Below are 27,835 nucleotides of genomic sequence, written 5' to 3' on the forward strand. Positions count from 1 at the left end.
CAGTCTTTTGACGCAGAACCATGGAGAAATTCAGCATCCAGATCCGCAACAGCTCAACCTGGCGATCTGGCTCCTGAGGTCCTAGAGTTTGGGTACCTTAACCTGCCTCCAGAATGCATGAGCATCATCAAGGAGGCGAGGAAACCAACTACTAGAGCATGCTATGCTGCAAAGTGGAAGCGTTTTGTCATCTACTGTACGGCCAATGACATCAACCCGCTTGATGCATCTATCCCCAACATCATCTGCTATCTGTTGCATCTTTACAAGTGCAATCTGGCGTACACTTCCATTCGGATACATCTATCCGCCATAGCGGCTTATCTTCAGAACAGGCAGCACCTCTCTGTCTTCAGAGTGCCCGCCATTAAAGCCTTCCTTGAAGGTCTGAAAAGAGTCATTCCCCCAAGGACACCGCCAGCTCCAGTGTGGAACCTCAATGTCGTCCTCACCAGACTGATGGGACCACCATTTGAGCCACTGCACTCGTGTGAACTCCAGTTCCTTACGTGGAAAGTAGCTTTCCTTATAGCTATTACGTCTCTGAGGCGTGTCAGTGAGCTGCAGGCGCTCACAATCCAAGAGCCATTCATTCAAATTCATCCAAATAGGGTAGTGCTACGCACTAACCCCAAATTCCTTCCGAAGGTGGTGTCACAGTTTCATCTAAACCAAACTATTGACTTACCAGCATTCTTTCAAAACCCGCAAACGGTAGCGGAAAGAATGCTCCATACCTTAGATGTACGGAGGGCGTTGATGTACTACATAGACAGAACACAACCCTTTAGAAAGACAAAACAACTCTTTGTTGCCTTCGCACCACAACACAAAGGCAACCCAATTTCCAAAGCAGGGATAGCCAGGTGGATTGTTAAGTGCATCCAGATATGTTATCAAAAAGCCAAGCGCACTTTAACAATACCCCCCAGAGCGCACTCCACACGCAAACTGGGGGCATCCATGGCTTTCCTAGGGAACATTCCTTTAGAGGATATTTGCAGAGCAGCCACGTGGGTCACACCACATACCTTCACAAAACACTACTGTGTTGATGTGCATTCCAAGCAGCAAGCAGCTGTAGGACAGGCTGTTCTCAAGACACTTTTTCAGGTTTCTGCAGCTGGCACAGGCAACCGCCGCTGATGGAGGGACTGCTATGTATTCTATGCTAAGATATGAATTTAGCAGCCCACATGCCTCGAACTGAATATGCTACTTACCAGTATGCATCTGTTCTTGGCATGTAGGGCTGGCTGCTAACATTCATATCGCCCGCCCTCCTCCCCGGTGCCTGTCGCAGCTGCAGATATACTATTGTATTTATTCATTAGCATGGACATCCTTTACACTTTTCACTCCATCTTCTGCCACAATGGCGAAAAACAATCTGGGGATGGAGCCGATGCCCATGCGCACTGTAGTCCAGGGGAGGAGCCACCTATCTCAGGATACTTCGAAGACTCTTCCAGGACAACAATGTGCAATCATCCGAGCCCAACACTAGGCGGCGATCTAATGCTAAGATATGAATGTTAGCAGCCCTACATGCCAAGAACAGATGCATACTGGTAAGTAGCATATTCAATAATCATGTTCTTTAAATTTTGCTGACATAACTAAATCTGACATCATATCATTAATACTTTCAAAGTCCCAATCATCAGAGAATGTGCTCGGTTTTACAAAGTCACTTAATGAAACCTTAAACTGGGGTGGATATTTCAAGAGCTCGACCGGGCCATAGATTTCGTAATCTGTTTTGTCCCAAGCTCGCCCACCGGGTATTGGATTGGCTGTGACATTCACGGATGATAGTTCTCTTTTCTCGATGTGAGATGACTTGTGTGGCTTTAGGACCAAGTTGATGTTCTGACTTGCTGTGTCCATTGTACTGTATTTTCCTTCAATAAAATTTCCCAAACAAAGAACCATGATGAGCCAAAGCAGGAGGAAAAGTACACCTAACACAATCCAAAATTCAATCCATGGAGAAATCAGATAGGTTTCTTTGAGTTGATGAAAGAGTTCTGTTACTTTGTCTTTAAACGTTTTTGTTGTTGGCTGTTCTTCAGGCTCGCTTGGATCCTCAGAAAAGTAATCGAAATTGATGAAGTAGCCAGATGCAGTTCTGTCAATTGTTGGAATTGCTTCCGGATTTTTATTTGCTTTTGCATCTTTTGTTTCATTAGCATAGTCTGAGGCTACATCGTTGTAGACAGGTGTTTCTTGACGAACTGTTGCAATTTGGGTTTCAAGAGGCACAGGTTCCATGGCATTGTTGCATAGTCCTTGTTGATTCACTGTAGGTTTATCAAATGTGATTAGTCTCTCAGTTTGAACCTCTTGTATTGTAGCAAGTTTTGGTGTTCTGCTACATCTTGGGAGTCCACTGGGCCTACTACTTATTATTGGCCACATGTTTGTGGTTTTACCAGGTCGATGGATACAACTCGGTTCTCCTTTTCACCAGCAAGGGGCGGTAGTACTACTGATCTTGTTCCGCTGACAGCTAAGACAGGTACTGCTTTTCTGTAAGAAGGCCCAAATTCCTTCTTCACCGCTATTTTCTCTCTGACTAGATCCCCAATCTTTGGAATCCAGACAGGCCTTGCTGGGACAGGTGGTTTCTCTTCAGTGGCTGTTGGCTGCTGTTTTAGCTTTATTTTTCTCAGGTCTTTTCTTGTTTCATTTAAGTCCTGTAAAATAGCCAAACGATCTTTGATATCAAAGCATTTTTCTTCTACCACTGAAGTCTGACTATCTAAGTCCTGAATATGCATTCTAGTACCGAACAATAGTTCGTACGGGCTGAAACCTTTTAGAGAATTTCTTGGCAGATTATTAAGACTACGTTGGACACTTGTTAAATGTTGGACCCACCCATCACCCGAACCCAATACCCTCGCCGTTATAGATTGCTTTATGTCTCGGTTTTTTCTTTCCACAATCCCATTTCCCTCAGGATGGAAGGGACAAGAGTACCGCAATGCAATGCCCATGCTGGTCATGGCCTTCTTATAAGCTCAAGAGCTAAAAGCAGGACCCTGGTCAGAATGTAGCATGCCAATTGCGTATGTGCCGATATAGACTCGCAAATCTTTTATAACAGTTCTGGCGTTAGCCGAGCGCTGGGGCCACATCCAAATGAATCTCGTGCAGGAATCCTCTGCGACCATGATATATTTATAGTTGCCATCCCTTTGTAAGGGACCACAGTGGTCCAGGTAAACACACGCTAATGGTTTATCTGAGATTAGAAGGGGCGTCTGTGCTGGTCGTTTCACTGTTGATACTTTCATTCTTTGGCATATTTCACATTCTAGAACATAGTTCCTAGTTTGTTTTCACATGCGCGGCAACCAATATCTCTGTTTTAATAACGATATTGTGGCGGAAACACCAGCATGTGCAGAAGCGAGACCTTCGTGTGCCGCTGTAATTAGTCCTAACCTGTGTTCCATGTTTGGAATTGCCCTATCCCCCACTCCAGGGATTCGAGCAAATGGAACATTATTCGCATCAGTTATGTATGAGTACTTTACTGGAAAGCCTTTCGGGAGTGATTTTATATAATCTTTTACCGTAGCACTGACAGCTTGCATTATATCGCTGTCTATTTTTGTTTTTGACCGGGTGATAGCAGCTACGGAAGCCGTTTGCACAGCTGCCTTCGCGGCCTCATCAGCCAATGAATTCCCCGCAACGTGAACGCCATCACGTTGATGACTCATTGTATGTATCACGTGAGTCTTTTGTCGTTCTTTCTGTAAAAGAACTACTTGTTCCCAAAGCGTTTTATGCTTGATTGTGCCACCTTTTGCATCTTTGAAACCGTTTTGAACCCAGTTCTGCAAGTATTCATTATAAGACTGAACGCAGTAATATGAATCGCATGCTATCAGTGTGGGGAATTCGCGATCGATGTTTTCAAGCGCCATCTTAAATGCTAGTAGTTCAGCTCGCTGAGCTGTACAATCTCCTAGAGATTGGGTTTTAGTGACCAATGGTCTAAATTTTCCTTCGTGCCAACGACCTTTAACAATCGCGCACGCAGCACTGTAAGCTTGTTTTTACCCCCAACTGTGGGTTGTGCTGGACCGTCTGTATATATTATACAGCCGTAGTGTTCTAGAGGCAGGATTTCGGTCGGCAGAGGACATTCATATTCGTATTGTAGAAATTCTTCTGTTTTCAAATTAGGATCAAATTCGTATACTACGTCTGTTGCAGAAAGAGAATTAACCCATTGTATCCATCTCGGATGTAGTGCTTTAGCATTTGGAATGCTTGCTTTTGTTACCGCTTCTAGGGCTGGTATTGGTGTAACGATTATTATTCGTTTACCTTGTGCTAGGGATCTTTCTTTTGCTACAGCAGTCTGAACCGCAGTTAGAATTTTTTCAGTAGAACGGAATTTTATTTCAGCTTGTGTGTACAAATGTGATTTGTAAGCTATTGGTACCTTTTCTCCCTCATTAGAGGTCAGGTACGTGAATCCGCATCTTCCTGGGATGACTCGGATTACAAGGTTGCGTGTGTTATCGCGTGTTTGCAATTTTGTTTTAGCTAACATGTCTGCTTGCAATGATCTAAAAATTTCTGTGTGTTTTTGAGTCCAATTGATTGGTTTAAAATCAGGTTTTATTAGTTCATAGAGAGGTTTAACCCTCTCTGCGTAATTTAGAATGTAAGTTCTTCCGCAATTCAGGAAACCTAGTATTGATTGTAAGTTCTTCAGCGTTTTTGGTGCTTGGAGTACAGCACACTTGTCTAAGAAATTGTCTGCTAGGCTTTTGCCTTCACTTGATAATTCATATCCTAAAAACAGGACAGTTAGATGGGCAATTCGTGACTTTTTAAAGTTGAATTTGTAACCCTCTGCTGCGAACCCAAGTATTATGGTGTTCACTCTTTTCAAGTGAGTATCCAAGTCATCATCTGTGAGATATATGTCATCGACATATGATAATGCCTCATCATCATACATTTGTAGTAACTCTGTTACTCTTGCTGAGAATAATCCTGGGCTATTCTTGAATCCCTGTGGGAGTCGACAGAATTTTTCTGTGACCCCATTATTGAGAAAGCGGTCAAGTACCTGCTTTCAGGTGCTATGTTTTGACAAAAGAATCCATTGGAGATGTCTAATGTTGTTTTGTATTTTTTGCGCACGATGTTATTCATTAGTGCTGCACTGTGTGAGTTTTGTACTGCAAATGTCTTGCAACATGAGTTAAGGTGTCTGTAGTCAAAAACTAGACAATATGAATCGTCTGGCTTGGAGACCGGAAACAAAGGATTGTTCATTTGTGAGGTGCATGTTTCAATCACCCCCTGGTATTCAAGTTGATCTAAGATCTCCCTGACTTTCTTTTTAGCTTCTTAGTTAATTGGGTACTGCCTTTGTGCAGTTGGTTGACATTTTAACTGGATTTTGTGAGGAGGAGAGTCCTCATCCCATCCTACATGATTTTTATATAATGCAGGAGCTTGGGCTTCTGCCCATTTTCTTGCATATGTATATTTTTTATGAATTGGAATATTATTTGAGAAGGCAGGCATAATCATTTCTTCGCCATGAGGGCACTCCCTGACAAACTCCGGTGGCCAGTCTTTCTCAGCTAAAAGGATATCATAGCCTTTGGAAAGTTTATCCCAAAATAGACCCCTTACTTGCCTAGTCTTATCTCCCTCTATACGTAATGTTATCTCGTATATTTTATGAGGTTTGCTAACTCTGGTATCTGCAGTTTCCACCTGAATGTATTAACTCGTGTCCACTGTCTCCAGAAGATTCATCAGGATCCTGCGAGCTATGGTCACTTCTGCTGCGCTGTCTAGCATTGTCTGGGCCCACTCTCCGTTTTTCAGTTGTGTCCTCAGTATCCTCGGCATGTTTGATTATTTTAATGCTGGCTACCTTCTTTCTTGGAAATTGTAATTTTTTACTTTGATGAGCAGGTTCCTTGTCTTTGGACTTGACGTGCTCTTCCCTGTGTTCTGACCGTCCTCTTCTTTCCGATTTCTGCGAGGAAGTCTGAAAAGATCTAGAGGGACGTATATCAATGTCTTGATATCTATCAGGTTTTTTTAGATTATCCCGATTTCTAAGGTTGTATCTTTTCTCAGAGGGCTCCCTCTGGGGAGACTTGTGTCCTTGGTCCGGAGATCTTTCTCTCCGCCGAGGAGACCTACCTCTGGACTGGAATCTTTTTTCTTTGGGAGTGGATTGTTTATTTCTATCCCAGCTCTTTTTTGGAGTGTTTAGATTATTTTTAATAAATATCTTTTCAGGATTTTCAGTTAGTTGGGGTTTTACTGGTTTCCCACCCAAACTATCTCTACCTAGTTCTTCATAGGATTTTTCTATGATTCTGGCAAGTTCAATTGGTTGGTCTGCTATATCTGTTTCTTTCAATTTCTGGCGCATCGCCACAGATGCTGCTTCTCCTTTTATGTTGGCTAATAATATAGCCAAGACCTGCCTGAAGTCTTTCAGTAATTTCATACCCAGAGTTAAAGCAGGTTCTGCACCGTATTCATTTTGAATCTGTCTTAGCACATCTTGTATTATCGCCATAGACGGAACACCATGTGTTTTTGTGTAAATGGAAACAAAGACTGTGCCCCAAGTGTGTCAGTCTTCCACATGTGGTGCGATCCCCATAGGAAGACAGATAGTCAGAATTCTGTGTTTCTCAGTAGGGGTAGTATCCGGAAATACTGCCTCTATTTGAGTGATTTTTTGTGCTAACCAGAATGGAATTTGTTCCCGTTTTGCGGGTACTTTACCCAGACATGATTGTATGTTCTGTGGTGTAATTTTGTTTGTGTTCCCCTGATGAGGGGTCAGCTGTGGAATGTTAATAGCTGGTTGGACTGTTGAAGTCCGCATTACATATTGGACTAATTGTCTATGTATTTTAATCAGTTGTTTCAGCTGTGCTAAAAGTTCTGGTACTGACATTTTTTCGATGTCGGGATGTGGTGTGTAGCTGGCTAGAACCGGCCACGTTGCTCCTGGTTTACCTAGTGGACCGAGCCTGGTGATGTGATTGTTATGTTTTAGGGCGCCTTTAAACCAGAGCAGGTGCTCTTGGTATTTTAATGGGATTTCCACCTCCTCGAAAGGAGTGTACTCATCCGGAGGTTCCTCTATTTTGTAATAATGGAATTCATGTGTGACAGCGTTTGCTGCTGGAAAGTTTATCCATGTGTAGAATACCTCTGTCTGCCGATATTCATGGGCCTCAATTACGAATACGACTATTCCACCTCTTGGTGTTAGTCCATTTTCTATAAGTTTAAGAGTTATAGTTTTTCTTATGTTGACCGGAATGAGTATAGCATTTGGGTCATTCTGTAGGAGACTTGTGTCATCCTCTAGGAGTCGAGCTGCTATTCTAGCTGCCTCCCTTTCGTCTTCATTTTCTGACATTTTCACTGACAGAAAGGTTTTGTTGCAGATCAAGTTTCAAGGAAACAAAGAGTAGGTGCACAATATTTTGGAACACTGTATCCTTCAACGTTGACTATACCAAAAACTATACATAGGAATCTCTTCCTACTAAGTTCCGGCGGATTTTAACCTTTTACCCACTCCAGACGTCTTTTGGAGTATTTACGGGAAAAAGGGGTCTGTGTGAAAAAGCACGAATGAGTTACTCTAACGTCTTGCGTTAGATTTATCGCCTTACCAAACGTTGGGCGGCATGTAGTGTAGTTCCTATATTCCTAATAGGCTCTGCGCATTGGAATAATATATTCAGCAGTGTAGACGTAGGACTGAGTTCAACTAGGTCTCTACTGACTATATTAGACTTAAGTTTTTGCCAGCTAGCTCAGAGGTCACTAGAAACGTTCTCGAATAAACGAGAAGGAGTTTAACCTCCCTGGATAGACAAGAAGGGATTAGCTTCTGACAACCATATAACATGACAACTTTGCTCCCTCAGAATAAGAGTGTATCTCTAGAGTCGTGTGAAAACAATAGACAGCTATTTCACTCAGTCAAATGTGCATACTTAGTTTCACCAGGGTGCAGAGAAAAGAGAGACAGGCGTTTTCAATAAAAGGTTGTTATTTATTGAGCAGTCTTCTTCCTCATACAAGAGAAATGAATTGCCACGATTGCAATACTCATAGTAAAGTAAAGTGCGTACAGTAAAAGGAGGATTATAAAATAATACTGTAAAAGCATTGATATGGTTTCTTAGCCATAAGATACTTTAAAATAGATAGAATATATATACATATATACATTGACTAACGTACTCAACTGGTGCTTCTAAATACGCCTACCACTGTGTACCTGACCTAAGCCTAATACGTGGGAAGGAGTAAGTAATTAGCAGATTAAGTTAAGTTCGTTTTGCCAAGAATCTGACTCAAGAATTCTCTTTAAGGGTTTAGTCAGCTCCGTACCTGGGTATTAGAAAGCAGGAGGTCTGGTATCTCTCTCTCAGGACTCGATATCCCAGTAACCCGCGAAGGTATCTGGAAACACCGGAGCAGTATTTCTCGGCAGGAGAAAAGACAGCGTCTCTCTCAGTGCGTCAAAAGGGAGGGGCAGCGTCCGTGGGCTCTCGCATCAGCTGGGCTCTCGGGCAAGTAGATAGCTGCTCTGCTCCAAAATCACCACCGTGTGTTTGCTTAAGGCAACGTTGGTATATTTATACCTGTAAGGTGCCGGGTTTGACGTAAGGCTGGACATAAGACGTCAATAAAGATGTCACTAAGAACTGGCCGTTCTTACAGTGCTTTACAGGAGTTCTAGGATGAAATCAAAACAAAGCAAGGGTGATTTCCCAGGTTGCTGGAGGTTTGGATTTGTTTAGAGAACTCGTTGTGCTTTCTAGGGGGCCGGGGAAGTAGCCTTGCTTAATGTGACAGCATGTGCTACTGAATATGGATATGATTATTATGCCGTTGTATGGATATTATTGATTATAACCGGACAAGGGCATAACATAGTAATATCGATTTAGGCTCCTGGATAAAAACACAATAAAACTACTGAGCTTGTTCTAAGACGAGCTCATTCAACTGCCTAGTCCAAACTACGACCCATGTCTAACTGCACATCCAATTGGACTGCCTTAGACAGGACCTCGTCTAAACCCAACTGACCCTAACCCTAGCTTCACTGAGACCGAACTAACTCTCCACCCTCGGGCACTTTCCCTAATACAAAAACCCCAAAACAATAAACACGCCCATGGCACTCCTCTTTCAGCAGGTACATCCCCTCGTACTTTTCCAGTGTAGAACCTTCTTCCAGAAACCGTTGCTGTGTCCTTGAGTCCCAGGCACCTTCTCCGCCTAATGTTGCAAACGCACCTGCCAGCACATTCTTTTCTTTCTCACTCCTACTAATATAACTTCTAAACAATTACTTATTCTACCTTACGAGCTCCTCGGCCTTGCACCTGCAAAGGAAATGCATGAGAACAATCCCTCTGCCCGCCCCAAGTTACAATTCAAAATTCAACTGCAACCATAAGTTTCTTTCCCAAAGCATTTTCCAGCTCGACATTTCTAGTCATGCTAAGAAAATCACAGTTAGACTAACGGTTCTTCTCTCAGGCCTTTACTCCTTTAACCCCTTCCGCGCTCATGACGAGCTCAGCTCGTCATGAGTTACGACGCTCATACGCTCATGACGAGCTGAGCTCGTCATGTAACGCGGCTTTTGAAAAAACGCAGCGCGCAGCGGGAAAACCGCTAGCGCGCATGCGGTTAAATGCATTTCTAGTACAACATCATAAACATTTCATTAATAAATCCTAACATTACACTCTACGTTAACGAACATTATTCTCATGTTCAAACGTTACATTTCTCACTAAGCAAGGTACACGTGCAACTTTAATATGGCACGTTTAATTTTGAGGCACATTACATACACAGAACAATTAATCCTAAATTACTTAAAGCATTATTCTCTTGATTAAGCACTACATTAATCAATAGATGATATGATCATGATTCTATATGTTGCAACACCCTCGATTAGTCCTACATTTCTAAACCAAACATTAATAATGTCCTCTAAATATGCGGGTGCTGACTACAGGCGGTTATAATGCCCTCCTACAATTTTTCAAACAACATGGTGCTCTATCAGCTGCATTCATCTTAAAAATACTAAAATATGATAGTGCTAAAGGCGCCGTCGTGCTGGTAAGAATGTCAATGGTTTTAGGTAGAATTCGTTTTAAGGCTAATATTAATATTAAATGGATCGCAGCAGTGGGGCAATGCGCCATCGTTGTCTTATTTGCATATTCACTAATACAAACCTCCTTAGCAAGTGTCCTTCATGCCTGCCTTTTTTTGTACTTTAAAGGTCTCAAGACTAAGACTTACAGAAAGCGCCCGCAGGGTGTGCACAGCGGGGTTTGGCATTTTTTTCGCTGCCAGTGTTTGTTCTAAAGGCAGGCCGTAAAGGCCTTTGCTCCCTACTCTACGGCAGGGCGCTGGGCTATGATGACTGATCCTGCTGACGGTGGTGCTGTGACGCAGTAATGAGTAATGACAGTCTTGAACTCCGAGTCCTGGGGGCACTACGTCACAGGAAGTTGTCATGGTCAGTGATTGGCTGCCGCCCCCTCCCTATGACCACACTAACCCCCGGACACAAGGACATTAAACATGGTTATCTTTGGAAGGCGGGGGGTCGCGAAACCCCCCGGCCGTATTTATTAAGATATAAAAACAACAAATTTTTAATTGTACGATAAGCAGTTTATACAAAAAATCAGCAGGACATTAGATACATGATTGTCAACAGGTGTGAGAGACTATCCTTAACAAAAACTCTAATACAGATTGTTTCCTAACCGAATCTAACATCCTCATCTGAAATTTAGTATACTAACATTTCTGGCCATATGGCAAGGTCGCTAACCGGTGTCAGGTCCTACTAGCTGCGCCTCACCACAAGATGTGCGCATGCGCAGCCGGGCCCGTTAATTACCCGGTCCACGCCGTGAACTCCATTTACCCACTTAAGGAGGGCCCTTACTCAGCGCCATCTGTTGACGTCATAAGTATGCGCGCGCGGGGTGGCTACCAGCCTAAGGAAAGCGTGACTCCTCCAACCCGCGCCCCTTCGAAGCACCAGTTACCTTGCCCCTGAAGTTCTAGGAAGGGCCAATGGCCCCTCCCCCTGGGCGGGAAACTCCATAGGATGATGCCCGCCCCCCTCAGACCTTAAAATAGCTGCTCACCGGTCATGACCTTACCGCATGCCCCATACCTAATAAATACGACGACCTATGGGAAAAAATTCTAAAGTACAGCTACCCTGACTAAATAAACGTCGCGCATAACACCGTAAAGCTAAAAAAACGGGAAAAAGGCCTAAGTACCAATGCAACAAATAACATACTACAGTACCATTAACTAAAAGGGGAAAAGAGGCCTAAAGAAAGCATAACAAGCAAAATACCAAAACCAAAACAGCTTTCCAAACATAGGAAAAATGGCCTAACAAACATTATATACAAATTATCGACTGAAATTAACTAATAATGCATACAATACCGCATTGTTCCAGGGATGGTGGGTGGGAAAACAAGAAGCCCGGAGCGCGGGGCACCACCGATGTGGGGGGGGGAGCGTCCAGGCAACAAGGAGTCCCCTGGGCGCTCCCCGCTTCTTTATTGTCCCCCAAAGCCCGCCCCCCGACCCGGATGTCGCTCAATGCCATCCGGGTCAGGGAGGGCGTCCGCCAATCGGTGGTAGGGCACGCCCCACCACCGAGAGGCCCTGGTGGAGGGGGGCGGTCGCCGCACCGCCATGCGTGTGAGGGGGCCAAGGGCCCCCCCTTTTCACATGGTCAGTGATTGGCTGCCGCCCCCTCCCTATGACCACACCAACCCCCGGACACAAGGACATTAAACATGGTTATCTTTGGAAGGCGGGGGGTCGCGAAACCCCCCGGCCGTATTTATTAAGATATAAAAACAACAAATTTTTAATTGTACGATAAGCAGTTTATACAAAAAAACCGCAGGACATTAGATACATGATTGTCAACAGGTGTGAGAGAATATCCTTAACAAAAACTCTAATACAGATTGTTTCCTAACCGAATCTAACATCCTCATCTGAAATTTAGTATACTAACATTTCTGGCCATATGGCAAGGTCGCTAACCGGTGTCTGGTCCTACTAGCTGCGCCTCACCACAAGATGTGCGCATGCGCAGCCGGGCCCGTTAATTACCCGGTCCACGACGTGAACTCCATTTACCCACTTAAGGAGGGCCCTTACTCAGCGCCATCTGTTGACGTCATAAGTATGCGCGCGCGGGGTGGCTACCAGCCTAAGGAAAGCGTGACTCCTCCAACCCGCGCCCCTTCGAAGCACCAGTTACCTTGCCCCTGAAGTTCTAGGAAGGGCCGATGGCCCCTCCCCCTGGGCGGGAACCTCCATACGATGATGCCCGCCCCCTCAGACCTTAAAATAGCTGCTCACCGGTCATGACCTTACCGCCACAGGCCAGCATTGTTAACCGACGATCTGGCCTCCCCCCTCCTACCCCTAAACTTGGACTGACTTACTTAGCAAATCCCTCTAACCATGCCCAGAGATTATTAGCCCACAAGACATTCCCAGCCTCAGTCAAGTGTACCCCGTCACCCAGATAGAACTGCTTGCCCCAGATACATCCGTGTGGAATCGTCTGCAACCGGGGGGCTCGGAACAGTTTGTCCAACTGTGTGTTGATCCTCTTTACCGAGTGATTCAACGCCCTGACAGAGTCCCCCCCTCGCCACTGCCACCGAGGGATAAGTTGCGACCATACTACTGTGCAGCCCGGGCAAATCCTAGTCACCCACCCAGCAGTGGAGATGATTTCCTCAATAAGGATGCGCCTCCCTAGTCTGGCCAAATCATTCTCCCCCAGGTGAATTATCACCACCGACGGGGCGGCGGGCTGCTGCGCTAAGAGTCCCTGGAAGAACCCCCTAAACTGGCTGAGGCACAGACCCCCTCTACCAAAAAAGGAGATATGAAACCCTTTCTGCGCGGCCCTGTTCTTACGTTCTCCTGCAAGAAAAACATGTTCGGCACGCCTCACATAAGAGTGGCCCACAATCCAAGTCACCAATTTCATGTGTCCCTCCTGTTGCTTGTGCTGCGATGGTGGTGATCGTTGACGCCCGCCGGCGAGTTCCTCCCCTGCGTCACAGGTTTGAGAAACTGCAAAAAACCAGAAAGACACCATGCGTGAGCACCAACCTGTCACAACAAGTCAATTCGCACATATCGTTTGTAACATTCCGACGACCATCTCCCTATTCTCTTTACATTCTCAACCGGGAGACCCCTTGCTACTGCTTCAGTTGCTGCCCCAATCCTAAATGAGTGAGTGCCAAATTCCTTGGGGTCCAAAACTGCCTGTCTGACCGTCAGCTCCAAGACTCGCCTAAACTGGTACCTGGTCAATGGTGTACCATCGGCGTGACACAACAGTGCACCCCCCGACGTGCCCTCTCGCTGCCCGTGGAGGAACTCCACGTGAGAAACCGGGCAGCAAGGGTTGGCCCGTGCCCGGTGGAGCACTATGGTGTGACCCCGAGACTCCTGGTCAGTTTTTGACCTCTGAATTGTCACCCACATAGTATCCTCTCTGATCTTTACACAAGTCCGCTGCAGGCCGCCCAACTTATCCCCTTTTGACCTTGCGACCAATTCACCCACTCTCAGAGCCCCATAGAAGGCCAGGGAAAATGCAGCCTTAAATAGAAGTACCTCCCACTCGGAGCTACAGACACTTTGAAGCGCTCCCAATAAGGCTGTCAGCCGAGCTAGCCCAATGGGCCTTCTTCCATCTGGTGCGTGACCTTGTAGGCGGCGCCAACCCCTCATAGCCTTGCGCACCATAAAGGTGTTAGTAGGATCCCGCATGCCCTTAGCCTGCGCGAAGAAGGAGACCGCTGCCCTATGTCTGCTCGCTGCCCCCACTGAGCGCCCTTCCTTGTGCATTAATTCTAAGTAGGCCGCAAAGCTGTCCTCCTGTGCCCACCTAGCCTCCCATTCTAGCCCCAAGAAAGCCCGGTAAGACAAAAAAGCCCCTTCGTAAGCTGTCTTGGTCCTGGGGGCTAAGCTAGCAACCACGAGGTCCTGTAGTCTGGGGCACCAATCTGCCAAAGTACTGCCGGGAAGTTGGCTGGCGAGGGGTCTGCTGCAGGAAGGTGTTCCCTGAATACCTGCATTTTAAAGCGAGAAAGGGAATCAGCAGCATTGTTGAGGATTCCTGGGACATGCTTGGCTCTGAAAACCACATTCCATTTTAAGCACTGTAACACAATCTCCTTTATCAGGCGCAGTATGAAGGGACAGCGTGCCCCCTGTTGATTTATACATTCCACAACTGTCATGTTATCTGACCAGAACACCACTGATTGATTACAGAGGTGTTCCGGCCAGACCTTCAAGGCCACCCATATTGGGAAGAGTTCCAGGAAGCCAATATTGGCGGTCAGACCCCACGCATTCCATTCCTCCGGCCACCGCTGGGGGACCCACTTGGACCCCAGGATGGCACCGAAGCCCACGCTACCAGCAGCGTCAGTCCATAAACCCAACTCTGCTGATGTGGTGGGAGGACCGGGCCACACTATCCTGCCATTAAAATCCGCCAGGAATGCCTTCCATATATGCATATCCTGGCGAACCTCAGCTGACAGCCTCGTGCGGTGATGCTTCTCCCGTAGTCCTTTCATAGCTTGTGCAATGGAGCGTGAGAATGGGCGTGCCATTGGGATAACCTGCCGAGCAAAATTCAGTTGCCCCACTACTTCCTGCAGCTGTTGCAAGGACACTTTGTCTTTGCATAGGCATTGACACAGCGCTGCTCTAAATCTAGACACTTTGTCCCTGGGTAACCTGAAACATCCCTCCACCGAGTCAATTTCGATACCAAGGAATTCCAAGCAGGTGGACGGGCCGACCGTCTTCCCTGGCACTAGTGGGACCCCAAAAGCCCGCATGAGCACGCAAAATTCCTGCAGTGCCCAGGCACACTCCTGAGAGCCCGCAGCACCTAAGAAAAGGAAATCGTCCAGGTAGTGCATGACCTGCTGGTGGCCCGTCGCCTGTCTCATGACCCACTCTAAAAACGAGCTAAACGTCTCAAAGTAAGCACATGAAATGGAACAGCCCATGGGCATGCATTTGTCCATGTAAAACTTTCCCTCAAAATTGAAACCTAGGAGGTGGTGATCTAAAGGATGGACTGGGAGGAGACGGAAAGCAGATTCTATGTCGGACTTTGCCATCAGTGCACCTGGCCCCAGAGCTCGCAATAAATCAACAGCCTGGTCAAATGAGGTGTATTTTACACTACAAATCCCCTCGTCAATCGCATCATTCAAGGATGCTCCTCTTGGTGCCGACAGGTTGTGAATCAATCTAAACTCGCCTCTCTCTTTTTTAGGTACTACTCCCAGCGGCGAACACACAAAATTGGGGACAGGCACCTCCTGGAAGGGGCCGCTATCCTGCCCAGTGACAGTTCCTTGCTAATCTTCGCACCCACCACTTCAGGATTATGCTTTACTGACAGTTGGTTCCTGCAACGTGCGCTACCTGTGTACCCCACCGCCGGGATCCTAAAACCTTGTGAGAAACCTTCCTGAAGGAGAGTGGCCGCTGCGTGGTCCGGGTATCTATTCAACCATGGGATCATTGCCAAAACGTATATCGGTGTGGGGGGGCCCGAATCGTCTGCACTACTCTGGCTTCCCCCTCCCCCTCTGACCGTGGTTGCCTTGCTTGGATCTGCAAGTTGTCTCGGGGTGGGATGGGTGACCACAGACTGCACATGCATGTCTAAATCTACAGGTGCCATGGGCCCTCGTGCAGGAGCGCTTATTAAAGTCCCAGCATACCCCTTTTCTCTCCGACCCCCCCCCCCCCATTCTTCCCCGGGACCTCACTCCCCTGGGCTGACCGAAAGGGCTGTTGGGGTCTGGCGGAAAACACCCTGACTGCAGTAGCGGCCTGGGATGGGGCTGTGTCCCCTGAGAACTGCTTATGCCAAGACATAGTCTACTCTGTCCCATGCCAGTGATGAGTCAAATTCTTTTGCTTTCCTGAAATTAACATCATACTCCTTCCACGCATCCCCAGTGTATTGGTCGCTCCACACCACAATCCTGCTCTGGTAGCAAGCCATTGCTGCCTGCACATTAGGGGGGCGTTCGGCCATGATAGCCGTAAGGACGGAAAAGGCCCTGATCCAATTCTTCAAAGTCTCCTCTACCCTGAACCTGGAGCACTGTGCCCTCCATTCACTCGGATGCATCCATTCCTTCAGTAACTTGGCCTGCTCCATTTCCCTATTGTCTAGCAACAATGAAAAAATGTAAACATACTTTCCCGCCCAAATCAACTCTTTCACTGCCTGTGACACATGTTGTGCCAAATTTTCACTCCTGGATGGCACTGAGCCGTCCCCCAAGAGAGGCAGAGCCACCTCCTTACCATTGACGGGCACCTGAACCGGTAAGCCATCGTCTCCCTTCGGTTGGGCGGGACTGGAACCTGCAAGTGAAGAAGATGAGGGCACCGCAACATTGTCAGCCGCAGTCGCAGCTTTAATCTTTTCTACCAGCTTCGCCGCTTCTGCCGCATGATCTGATGAGGCAGGAAACACACCACCCTTTTGCAACCAAGTTAATAAAGCGGCTATCTGGGATACCAACTCAACAGGGACCGGGTCCAGATTGCCAGCTGGCACATCTGGGACCCCGAGAGGCATGTCCGGTGGCTCTGGCGCGACAGCCAAGGGAGCGGGTGTCGGCGGCACACTCGGGACCGGAAGCGGCACCACAGGCGGGGGGTTAGGGTGTGCCGGCGTCATGACCGGCACTGGCGGCGCGGGCACAGGAACTACTGGCAGAGGTGCCAGAGGAACCGATACCGGAGGTACGGGTGTATTCGGGACCGGCACTAGGGGAACGAGGGCTGGGGCACTGTACCTCAGCTTCTTGGCCTTAGATCTCTTTGGTGGGGTAACAAAATCCCCCCTCGGCAAAGGTGCCGCTCTCTGCCGCATGGGCCTGCCCGCTGGGCCTGGTGGATCAGCAAACCTCTCATTCATGTGGGCCTCTAATTCATCCACTTTCCCCAACCTCTTATTAATTTCGCTCATCTCACGCATCATGCCGTGCATCATAACCTCCATGCTAGGCCCTCCTTTACCACCCTTTGGCCCCGGCATGTTTGTACACCCCTGCCCTACACTCCTAGTGTTACAACACAGGTGACCGTGTGCTTTGTACTTTCCCCAGCTGGAGGATGCACAGGGGGCTATAAGCACCACGCAACCGTAACCGCAACGCCCCGGCTTCTCCGGTTTGTCAGGGGTGAGTGAACTCTAACGTAAACCCACCCGGCGGCTACCAGAAGCAGTGAAATGCAAGCCCCCCGTTCTCCTCTTACCGATCCAATCCTGCGTCTTTCACGGCCGGTATCGGGTGTGCGGCCGTCCCCCACTCCAGGCTCACCGCGTGTAAGATGCTGGGCTTGTATTGGGAACACACAAACTTGTGATTGGCTGTAAATAGAAAAAAGATATCAATACCTGGGGGTGGTTGACTCAAATAGTTGCTGAGAATCAGCACGCACGAACTGGAAATAGTGTCCCCAAGGGGATGGGAATTGATCAAGCCTTTGGTGCCCACTCTTAAGGCAAACCTGCTGTTAAATTAAATTAAAGCCCACTGCCAAACAAAACCTGGCTGTGCAGTATTCTCTCTCGAGTCTCCCACCCAAAGCCCTGCCCTAGCTGACCCTGTTTCACCCCCAACACGAGAAAAACAGGTCTCACGGGATGCCTGGCTCAAACCGTTTCGCCCGCCCGTTTATGAGCGGAAAAAATTCCAAACAAAGTGCCGCAGTCACAGCCGCTGTCCCAGTGCGGCGCTCTGTAGTAGCGGGCCGCGCTGATCGTGCCTGCCCGCTCCCGCCCTAACAAATACTTCGCTAGACACCGGGAACCTGCCCGCTCCCGCCCCGACGAATACCTCGCTAGGCACCGGGAACCGAAGCAGGCGGCGCTCCGCTTTCGTATTCGAAGAAACACCCGAGCGGGCCGCGCTGCTCGTCCCTGCCCGCCCCCGCCCCGACAAATACCTTGGGCAGACGCCGGGAACCAGCTATATCGGAAAGAAACACCTTGTCTTCTCTCGTCCACGCCGGCACGCAAAACGAACTCTTGTCGTGAACGTCTGCTCCCTGTTGCCGCTGACGCCTCCAAAGCACGATCTCTTGGAGGATCCGGAACCCCTGTAAATTAAATAAAACGGATTAAAAAGAAACAAGGAGCCCCGAGCGAGGGGCACCACCGATGTGCAACAAGGAGTCCCCTGGGCGCTCCCCGCTTCTTTATTGTTCCCCAAAGCCCGCCCCCCCCCCGACCCGGATGTCGCTCAATGCCATCCGGGTCAGGGAGGGCGTCCGCCAATCGGTGGTAGGGCGCGCCCCAGAGGGCACGCCCCACCACCGAGAGGCCCTGGTGGAGGGGGGCAGTCGCCGCACCGCCATGCGTGCGAGGGGGCCAAGGGCCCCCCCTTTTCATTCTCAGCACAAAGGGGCTCGACGTCCTGGCGATAGTGAATTTGTTTTAGGTCAAAAAACTGAGTTCCTTTACCTCAGGCTGATTTTTGCAACAATGGCCCTGCATGAATGGCGGTATCGTAGGTTACTTAAAGTGTTTTTAAAACGTAAGCCGGATGCGAAGCCCTGCAGGAAGCCACAGCTCCTGACTTCCAGTAGTCGAACAATGGCTTTGAATTGAACACCTCTCCCTATGTATCTGTTTTTTTCTAACAAGAATACCGCATTTCGTTTCCGTGTACTATTTTGTTGTCTGGTGTAGCTGGGGGGAGCATTTTGTGAAATCGGTGATATTGCTGCATGTTTAGAAACAAACAGGCGGCAGAGCTCCTGCTTAGCATTTACTGTCCCCTCAGTGAATTTGTGTCAGCCAAGTTAATGCCTCTCTCTGTTTTTTTGTCGTAGGTGGTGGATGCCAACAAGTGCTTTGAAAAGCAATCACATTCAGCTTTATCTCTTCAGCTGGCAGCTTACTACTACAGCCTGCAGATCTATGCTCACTTGGCTCCCTGCTTCAAGGACAAATGCCATCCTCTCTACAGGGTGCGTGCTCAGTCTTTACTTACAAAAGTGCAAAACAGACAGTTTCCCAAAAGTTCTGCAGTGTAATTAGATTTTCGTTTTGCTGTGGTTGCGCCATTCACTCTTAATGATGCACACTACATGATAATTGCAAGGTAACGTCTTCATTTTTGCATTTTCTCCGAAGATAGATATCTTGGGTATAATGCAAATGCTTGACGTCCTTAAGGCCTCTCGTTGAATTTCAACCAAATGAATTAGATGCTTCCTTGGTTGCCCCATATCAAATGAGTTCTCTGTGCCTCTTATCAATGGACAGGTGTCTGCATTACTAAAACATCACTCTATTCATTGTTGATTGGTATGCGCCTCTAGGAGACCAAGGAGAGAGCTTGTTTCATTCAGTGTCTGCTTTGTTATTGATTTAGTTCCCTTGGGAGAAGATTTGAGGTAATAGGTTGCTGTCTGTAGATAAACGGTGCCTTACATTTTCAGTGCTGTCCTTTTGCTTTATTTTACAAGGACAAAATATCAGCCACGTTTGTGTTAACACAAGCATTCTTAAAAATCAACTCCAATTAACTTTAAAGACGACCTGCCTCTTGCTTTTAGAGTAGTATTTTTCTGCTATTGATTTAGCAAGAAATGCTGTCAGAGTATTTGGATTGGTCTGTAGGTGATTGGTCGATATTGGGGATAGATGAGGTATATTTTTCCATTATTTAACTACACACATTGCTGTTTGTTGTCCAACCAATATAAAACTCAATTCGAATTGAGCCATTTGTTGTTAAAATTGATTCTTATAAAAACTGCACAAGAAAAACTAGGTAGCTCTATTTTTAAGATGTCAACACAACTTATGTGATCACGAGAAAAATAGCTTTAAGAAGCAGTATTGAGAGAGGGGCTTAAAGTCTTTCCACATGTTTGATCCTTCTCTTGTTGAGCCTTTGATTGTTGAGAAGGTGTGTGCTTCTGCTAGAAGACTGCTTGCATCGCACATTTATGTTTTATAGGTAGGATAAAGCTCGGTACAATATGCCTGGGATGTTTATAGGTGACAAGCCAATAATCAAGGCTATGAAATGTTATTTCAAAGACAGTGGGTCTGACTTAATTATTGTAATAAACCTATAATCGAAGGGAGTTATTTCACTATGCTAAAGCCTGTAGACCAGTATTTCAGTCCTTTGAATCTCATAAAACACCTCAGTAGGCAAGGGTTTGTGCTGGTTATCCCACCTGATATACCCGTGGGTTAGAAGATTAGCACAATTATGAGCCTTCTTAACATTTTATATTGATCTGTTACTGCAATTGTGTTCATATTTGAAAGTTTGATTGTATATGTGATGGTTGGCTTGTGGGAAAACTTAAGCTCAATACAGTAGATTTGAAATCACAAAGACGACAAGTCATTCCTAAAGTCCATAAGCCTCCTTGGTTCATTTTTAAAAGTTATGTCAAATACCGTAAATCTGATCTGTCTATTATGAAAAGTTACGACAAAACCAGTAGGCGTGACATTTTATTTAAAAAACATATTTGAAAACCAAAAGGTCTTTAATAGTTGATTGTGTTTATACTGTATATTCAAGTAATCAAAAGAGGGACAAGGAGCTGTTTGAGAATGTACAGCACCCATGCTCCTTGGGTCACTCTAACAAGAAAGAGGGGTGCAGTTCCCTTGGGGTGGGGGGGAATCCGGGGGAGGAAAAGAGCGCTCGTGGATGGATCTGGAAAAATGATCAGAAGGACCCGGCGGGGGAAATCCTGGTGAGCAGATGTGAATGTCCCCACGCCCAGAAGGGTGTCTGGCTTTATCATAGGGTGCTGCTCTTTGAGCTGGCACAGCAGTACTCGACTGGCCCCTCAGCATGAGCTCTTAAGCAGAGGTCTTTTGACTTAGCCGTAAGGTGAATTCAAGTGAGAGGATATACATGTAGGGTGGTGCTCAATTGATTAAAAGAGTCTATGGGAGACAGAGGAAGGATTTGATATGATGGTCCCCTTGACAGTAAAAACAGTGGCGCTATCTGTTGCAGTAATATACTGAGATAGCTAAAAGGTCAGCATGTTTCATGCCTAGGTGCCAGCAGAGTCTGTGGCATTTCTTCAGGACCAAGTAACAGTACCTACCCTGCTACAGATTGTAACCAAGAGATACTTGCGGGTATCCAATCCAGAACAGTTCACCTGCACAGGCTACTGTGCAGGAAGTAGGATCCAACCTGTGAAGGGGAGAGATGTTGAGATAGCCATTAGAATAATGTTGAATCGGAAGAATTAGAAGAACAATGTTCAGAGGAACCCGCACCACACTTCAAATAGGGGCAGTAAGTGTCCGAGGTGGCTGTTTAGCACTCACTGCATAGTGTAGAAAGATGTAAAACATACACATACCGATAAAAACGTCCATCTATGGTATATGACACATGTGATTTAATATTGAAAACATTTGAAAAGCAGTAGTGTGCGATTAGCATGGCAAAACTGCTTTTGTGAAAACATCCTTTATATTAGATGGCTTTTTAAAAAGGGTTAAATTACATCAAGGCAAAGTAAGGGAAACAAGTCACCCTTCAGTAGAGAAAAAGATACCCCCTAAGAAAGGCAGAGGTGCGCGCATTTCTGCTGGAAACCAACTGATATGAAACAATATTAAATAGTTTGTGAAATACCCAGGGTAATAGGATGGGGTATCGTATAGCCAGGGTGACGGGTTTTGAAATTACTCACATGAACCACTTGGTGTGTTTGGTGGGACCTACCCTCCTCTGCTGACTTTTAGGTAGGGAGTGAGGTCTCTACGTTGTGTTTATAAAGCGTTTGGAAGAATCCCAGATTGTCCATGTGGGTATGACCCTGTGCAAGTGCAGGCACCCAATTGCTTTCTGCTGCTTAGTTCAGGATGGCCAAGAAGTGCCCAGATGTACGTGCTGGGAGTGGAGCGTTCGCCAGTGGCGGCCATTTTGGGACAGGGTGTGAATGCAAGGCCTGCATTTGTTTTCAAGTATGCACTGGAACTCCTCACACCATCTATTTCTGTGGGGTGTAGGGAACATAAAACATACACAAGCCTCAAGGCAGTGGTCCAGAGGGCCTCTCCCATACCATGATGATTAATAAAGTTGCAAACAAAAGGTGAAGAAATGTGGTTGCTCCTTGGCAGCTATCTTACAAGTGGTAGGATGTTGTTTAGAAGGGGCAATAAGTGGTCAGATGGACATGCTGAAAGTAGAGCATGTGGCAGTGGGGGTCATCTTTGAACGGGGCGAGCACAAGAACAGCACTCGCCTTGTGAGTAGTACTATAACTCCTTGCCCCATAGAAATTGCCCATAGGGGAAGGTGTCACGGAGCACCTTAGGATGATGACTCTCATAAAGGGGGAAGCTGTTGCAGTCCTTCTTCTCTTTAGTTGTAGTTGACAACCTCCTATTGTCGAGTTGGATTTTCAGATCCAAAAACTGAATTTCTTTGCTAGAAATGTTTTTGGTAAACCTCATATAGAGATTGAGTGAGTTGATTCAGTCAAAAAGGCCTTACAGGTATCATGGATTGCCTTTCCAAAAGATGATGATGTCATCAATGTAATGTTGCACAATTTTATATTGACTTTGTAAGGGTTGTTCTGGATTGGATACCTGCAAGTATCACTTGGTTCCAATCCATAGTATTTATTTATTTTATTTTATTTTAGAAGTTTTGTATGGGGTAGGTACAGTTGCGTGGTCCTGAAGAAATGCCACTTACCATCCCACTTAAAGCAGGGCTTTAAGTGGGATGAAAAAACTGGGGGGGGTCTCTCAAAGGGGCGTGGCCTGTAGAATTAAGGGCATAGCTTAAAACTCTTAAGCTAAACCTGTGCTTGGCATAGTGTGCCGTCCGACTGGTATTTTGCTGTTTCTGTCATTGCATTTATATATGTAATACAGCATGTAACATTATACCTGCGACAAGCCAGTACAATTGGCTTTGTCAATAGATGTTAGTTGCATAAGTTAAATAAGCAACAACTATGGCTTTGTTGCAGATACTTTTGAAAATGCTTCAGTTCTGAAATGATCTGACTATGATACCTACAAAGAGCCTCTTTGAAGTTACATCAGAGGCAGTGAAGAGTGGTACTGCTACAGAATTAAGATTTTTGTTAAGGCCTGAAGGTGAGGGCAAAAATGAAGAGCCTGAGAAGGACTCATCTCAGCACCTGCTTTTTAGAACTGCCGGTGCTGAGCACTGGCAGGACCCGGCTAACTTAAAGCCCTGCACCTAGGCATGAAACATGTTGACCTTTTAGCTATCTTATAACATTATTGTGACAGATAATCCCACTGTTTTTACTGTGTCAAGGAAACCATCATGATAAATCCTTCCTCGGTCTCCCATAGAATAGACTCTTTTAATCACCTAAGCAGCACCCTATACCTTTACCCTCTCACTTACATTCACCATACAGCTAGAGGAAAAGATCCCTGCTAAAGAGCCTCATTTGAGCGTCCCGTCGAGCACTGCTCAATGACGAGCTCCCTATGATGAAGCACGACACCTTCTGGGTGTATGAGGGCATTCAGATCTCACCACCGGGATTCCCCCTGGGTCCTTCTGATCATTTCTCCACATCCTGCCACAAGTGCTCTTTTCCTCCCCTGGCTTTAATCTCCTTCCTCCCTCAAGGGAATTGCACCCCTCTTTCTTGTTAGATTATACTGTATATTCTACACACTATACCTCACCAAGATAGTCACTCATTACTAGTTTAATTTTTTACTTTACCTTTTTATTGCAAGCATGTACCTGACACGTTTTTCTATTTTTTTTCCTACTTGAATTCTTTCATTTTATCTTGCATTTGGCTGTTGAGTTTGTTGTGTGATGTACTGTGAATTTGTGGGCAGGCAAGTACATGTATGAGTGAGTGGGTGTATGAATGAATGCATATATGCAAGAACAAGTGACAGCGTTCATGCATGATGAGGTATGGCATGCCTAAATTCCCTAATGCTGAAGAGCCACTTTCAGTTATAAGCCAGTCGCTTTTGCAATGCCAGTGTTTGTTTTGTTTTTCACAACTTGTTTGCTAAAGACTAGCTTAGACATATTTTCTTTTTCACATGGTTTCTTTCATCGATCAGAAGTATGCCATATTTATTGAACGTGTTCAGTACCATTAGCAACATCTTCTTTTAGCATCAAGAAATAGGCATGTATGTATATACTGGTATTTTATATATCACAAACTTAGCTAGGAAGCATTGGAGCATTTCACTTGGCGGCATCGGGGGAGGGGGAGTGGAAGGGTTTGGGAGCCAATATTAGATCACTTGATATACGTTAACACATTTAACACATTTAATTTGTTTAGGCACAAGGAGATTAAGTGATTTGGACTGAATCACACAATGTTAAGCCTAGTGCAGAGTGCAGAATTTGAACCTGGGTCTCGAGGTTCTGAGGTCGTCACCTCTGGCCATTGGGGCCACATCTCCTCCATATCTATTGTGTTGCTCTTATACAGATCTATACTGAGTTACTGAATGTTTCATATTGATCAATTGAAGGTCAAATATATTTGTTTCCTGATCATGATAGACATTATGTCTTGACTTTTTCTCTAGCAGTATTGAGAGCATTGCAGTCATACATACGGTCCTTAACATCTTTCCCCATTGTGCCTTCAAATATTGGTGTATTTTTTTATTACACTTGTTGCAGTTCACCTGTTGAAAATGTGTTTTCCTGTGAAAGAGTCTAGCGGGCCGGATGTAAGACTGTTTTTTGCGGTCACAAACAGGAAATCAGCCCGTTTGCGACAGCAAAATAGGAATGCCCAATGTACAAACCCTATTTTGGTAACCTATTACCGACTCGCAAAATAGGGTTTGCAACTCGCTTTTAGGAAGGGGCGTGCCAAGGGCATCCCTTCCTAATAGCGAGTCATACTTCAATGTGCAAATGTTTTGTGACCGCAATTGCAGTCGCAAAAGACTCAGTTTACCAGCCATTTCAAAAGGCATGTAAGCCACTAGCAAATGGGAAGGGGTCCGCAGGGACCCCTTCCCCTTTGTGACTGGCAGTGAAAATATTTATTAAGATCCAGCAGTGGTCCCACGAACCACTGCCTAGTCTTGCATCCAGTTATCCTTTAAGGAAAACGTTCTCCATTAAAAAAAAAAGCTTTATTTACAAAGGAGTCACAGACATGGTGGTCTGCTAACCCCAGCAGGCCACCATCCCCTGGAGTGCTTGCAATTCCCAGTGGGATCTGTTGCAAATTGTACCTGCCTCATGAATATTAATGAGGCAGGCAATTTGTGACCCCAGTAGGAATCGCAAACAGTGTCTGAGACTCGCAAATTGGAAGGGTCGTACATCTGACCCTACATTGACAGACCATGCTTATCATTTTTTGATCATGGCTGGGCTGTGTACTGACTGTGCATCCAGGTACATCTAATTGTTTATCATATGGAAAATACCTTCTTCAGGGCTCACACCTTTAAGAAGTATCTTATGCTACCTGAAAAGAGCGAAAGCGACCCCTTGATAGACTTTCTATTGTACCAAATAAATTCCAACAGGGGGACCTGGCGATTTCCAGAAGTGCCGCAAATTGACGAACCCCCAAATTAGATTTTACAAGAAAATTCAGTGGCTCAGTTAATGTAGAACACGATCATCGAAAAATTGTATGAACACACCCAGGATGCAGAAAATGTCTTAAATTCAAAGGCGTATGTCCCGCGATCGCGTGTTCCACCTGAAAAGTTGACGGCTCAAGTTCAGGTTTTCAAACATATAGGGGGTACCCTTGTTCTGCTGAACTTTGTAAGTGCTGAGGAGATGCATGCTGGTGCATCTGCTAGATTGTGAACGAGATGTAGGCTTTAACAAGGGTTAACCGAACTCTAACAACATCTGGATTAATCTATTCTTAGATAGAAATGTACCCAAGTCTAGCTACAGCAGATTTTCTTCTCCGTTTTAAACAGCAGTCTGGTTTAAAACCTGCAGGAAGCAATAGCAGACTGAAAACAGAGTTTAAGACATTTGAAAGCTTCTCAAAATGTAAATGATGTATTGTCCAGGTAAAGAAACATAAACTAATATGTTTGTATTGACTAATTTAATATTAGATTGAGCATACTATAGAGTAAATGACTGTTGAGAAAATGGAGTCCCTGCAAAAGTTATAATGGCCAAATGATAAAGAGGTCTTAGTGAACCTCAGAAATGTGTAAGGATGATCAGTCACTAAGCTGGTGCGTGGCAAACATTGAGCTCCTGGAAATTAGTTGTTGGTTCAAATAAACATTGCCTCAAGTAGCACATTGGTGGTGCTTGGAACAATTGAAACAACCTTAGATCAACTTGGATGGATTGATTTCCTATTAATATCTGTTGGTGCTGACAGCGACCGAAGAAGGAGTGAATTTTCCGAGCGTCTTAGAAGATATTCACATACTTCGGATGGATGCTGGTTTGGGTGGTGGCAGAAGCAAACTTGGGATTGACTCTATGAAATGACTTGATAAAGTTCTTTAAATGTAGATTTCTGATTGGTTCTTTCTTGTCCTGGGTTATAAATCCTGATCATGCAAGGATGTGTGTTCAGCTTGAAAAATGTAGCTAAAGTGTGGTCAAATGTATTTATATGTGTTGATGGTTTGTATGGAAGAATCAACATTTTGTTTCTGTTAATACCTTCTGGCTCAGCTTCTTCAAGACACCTTGACGAGACTTATCCCCACACCAGAACTGATGATTTTGGCTTTACTATACCAATTTGTGAACTGTATTTGAAATATTAACAAGTCTGGTGTCTGAAATAGTTATTTAAGATGTCAATCTTCATTTCGTAAGAATCAAAAATGGTTTTGCACTGATTTGAGAAAAAGCAAACCTTGGGGATTCTGGGGCATAGTGACTGAGCAAAGTCATTTCCACTGGATTAGGGTCTAGGGTGCATTGCATGGCCAAGAGCCATGATATACCTCCGTAGCTTGTTGTGCACAACCAAATGCCATGTATTGGGGCATTGGACTGACCATATACTTTGCCTATCCCGAAACCCAGACCTTCACACTTGTAGGCTTCCTCTGATACATGAAGGAGCCAATGTGGAGGTAGTAGAAAGGCTCCAGTTACCATTTACGAAGGGTAAAACAAAAGGAAGAATTTGAAGAGTGATGAAGGAGAGACAGAAAACCCAAGTAGGAGAGAAAGGTGGGAAGCTAAAATAAGTGTAGGAAGGGAGCACTGCGATGTAGATGGTGTAATTCACATTTGGAGTCAAATGGAATGGAAGTTGGTAGAGCAGGTGAGGGTAACAATGAGAGGAAAGTGAAACAAACACTGGCAAAGCCAATAGGTCTGCCTTGAATGTGCTACTGCATACAGGCTGCAAGTATGTGTGCCAGTGTTTCCAAGGATTTGCACTTTTAAGCCAGACCTTTTTGCTTTGTCAGTTTTACCTTGTGTTTGTAAAGTTTAGGAAGAACAATATAGGTTGTCATAGGATACCTTTCACTTGCCTCGTCCTTTTTTCCACCCAAAACCAAACTACAACATTGTATTGTTGGGCAATATCACCTAAGGTCAAACTCCCTCAATTGGCTATCCCTCCTACTTGTGCCACATGGCCTGGTCCGCACCAACCTTTGGAACTGATT

The 27,835-nt window shown here is 45.7% G+C and overlaps 1 protein-coding gene across 3 annotated transcripts in view; it reads left to right on the forward strand.

Annotated features, from left to right (window-relative positions):
• NBAS (NBAS subunit of NRZ tethering complex) overlaps positions 1-27,835 on the forward strand; it is a 2,361,081-nt gene that overhangs the window by 1,068,751 nt on the left and 1,264,495 nt on the right. For 2 of the 3 annotated variants that reach the window (XM_078647778.1, XM_078647780.1), the window contains one exon: positions 19,045-19,182. The exons of the other annotated variant lie outside the window; for it this stretch is intronic. In XM_078647778.1, coding sequence (XP_078503904.1) covers positions 19,045-19,182 — 138 coding nt within the window. The remainder of the gene's footprint in view (positions 1-19,044; positions 19,183-27,835) is intronic. 3 annotated transcript variants of the gene reach the window in all.

Source organism: Lissotriton helveticus, chromosome 6, assembly GCF_964261635.1.
Source record: "Lissotriton helveticus chromosome 6, aLisHel1.1, whole genome shotgun sequence".
In the NCBI taxonomy this organism is placed as follows: domain Eukaryota; kingdom Metazoa; phylum Chordata; class Amphibia; order Caudata; family Salamandridae; genus Lissotriton; species Lissotriton helveticus.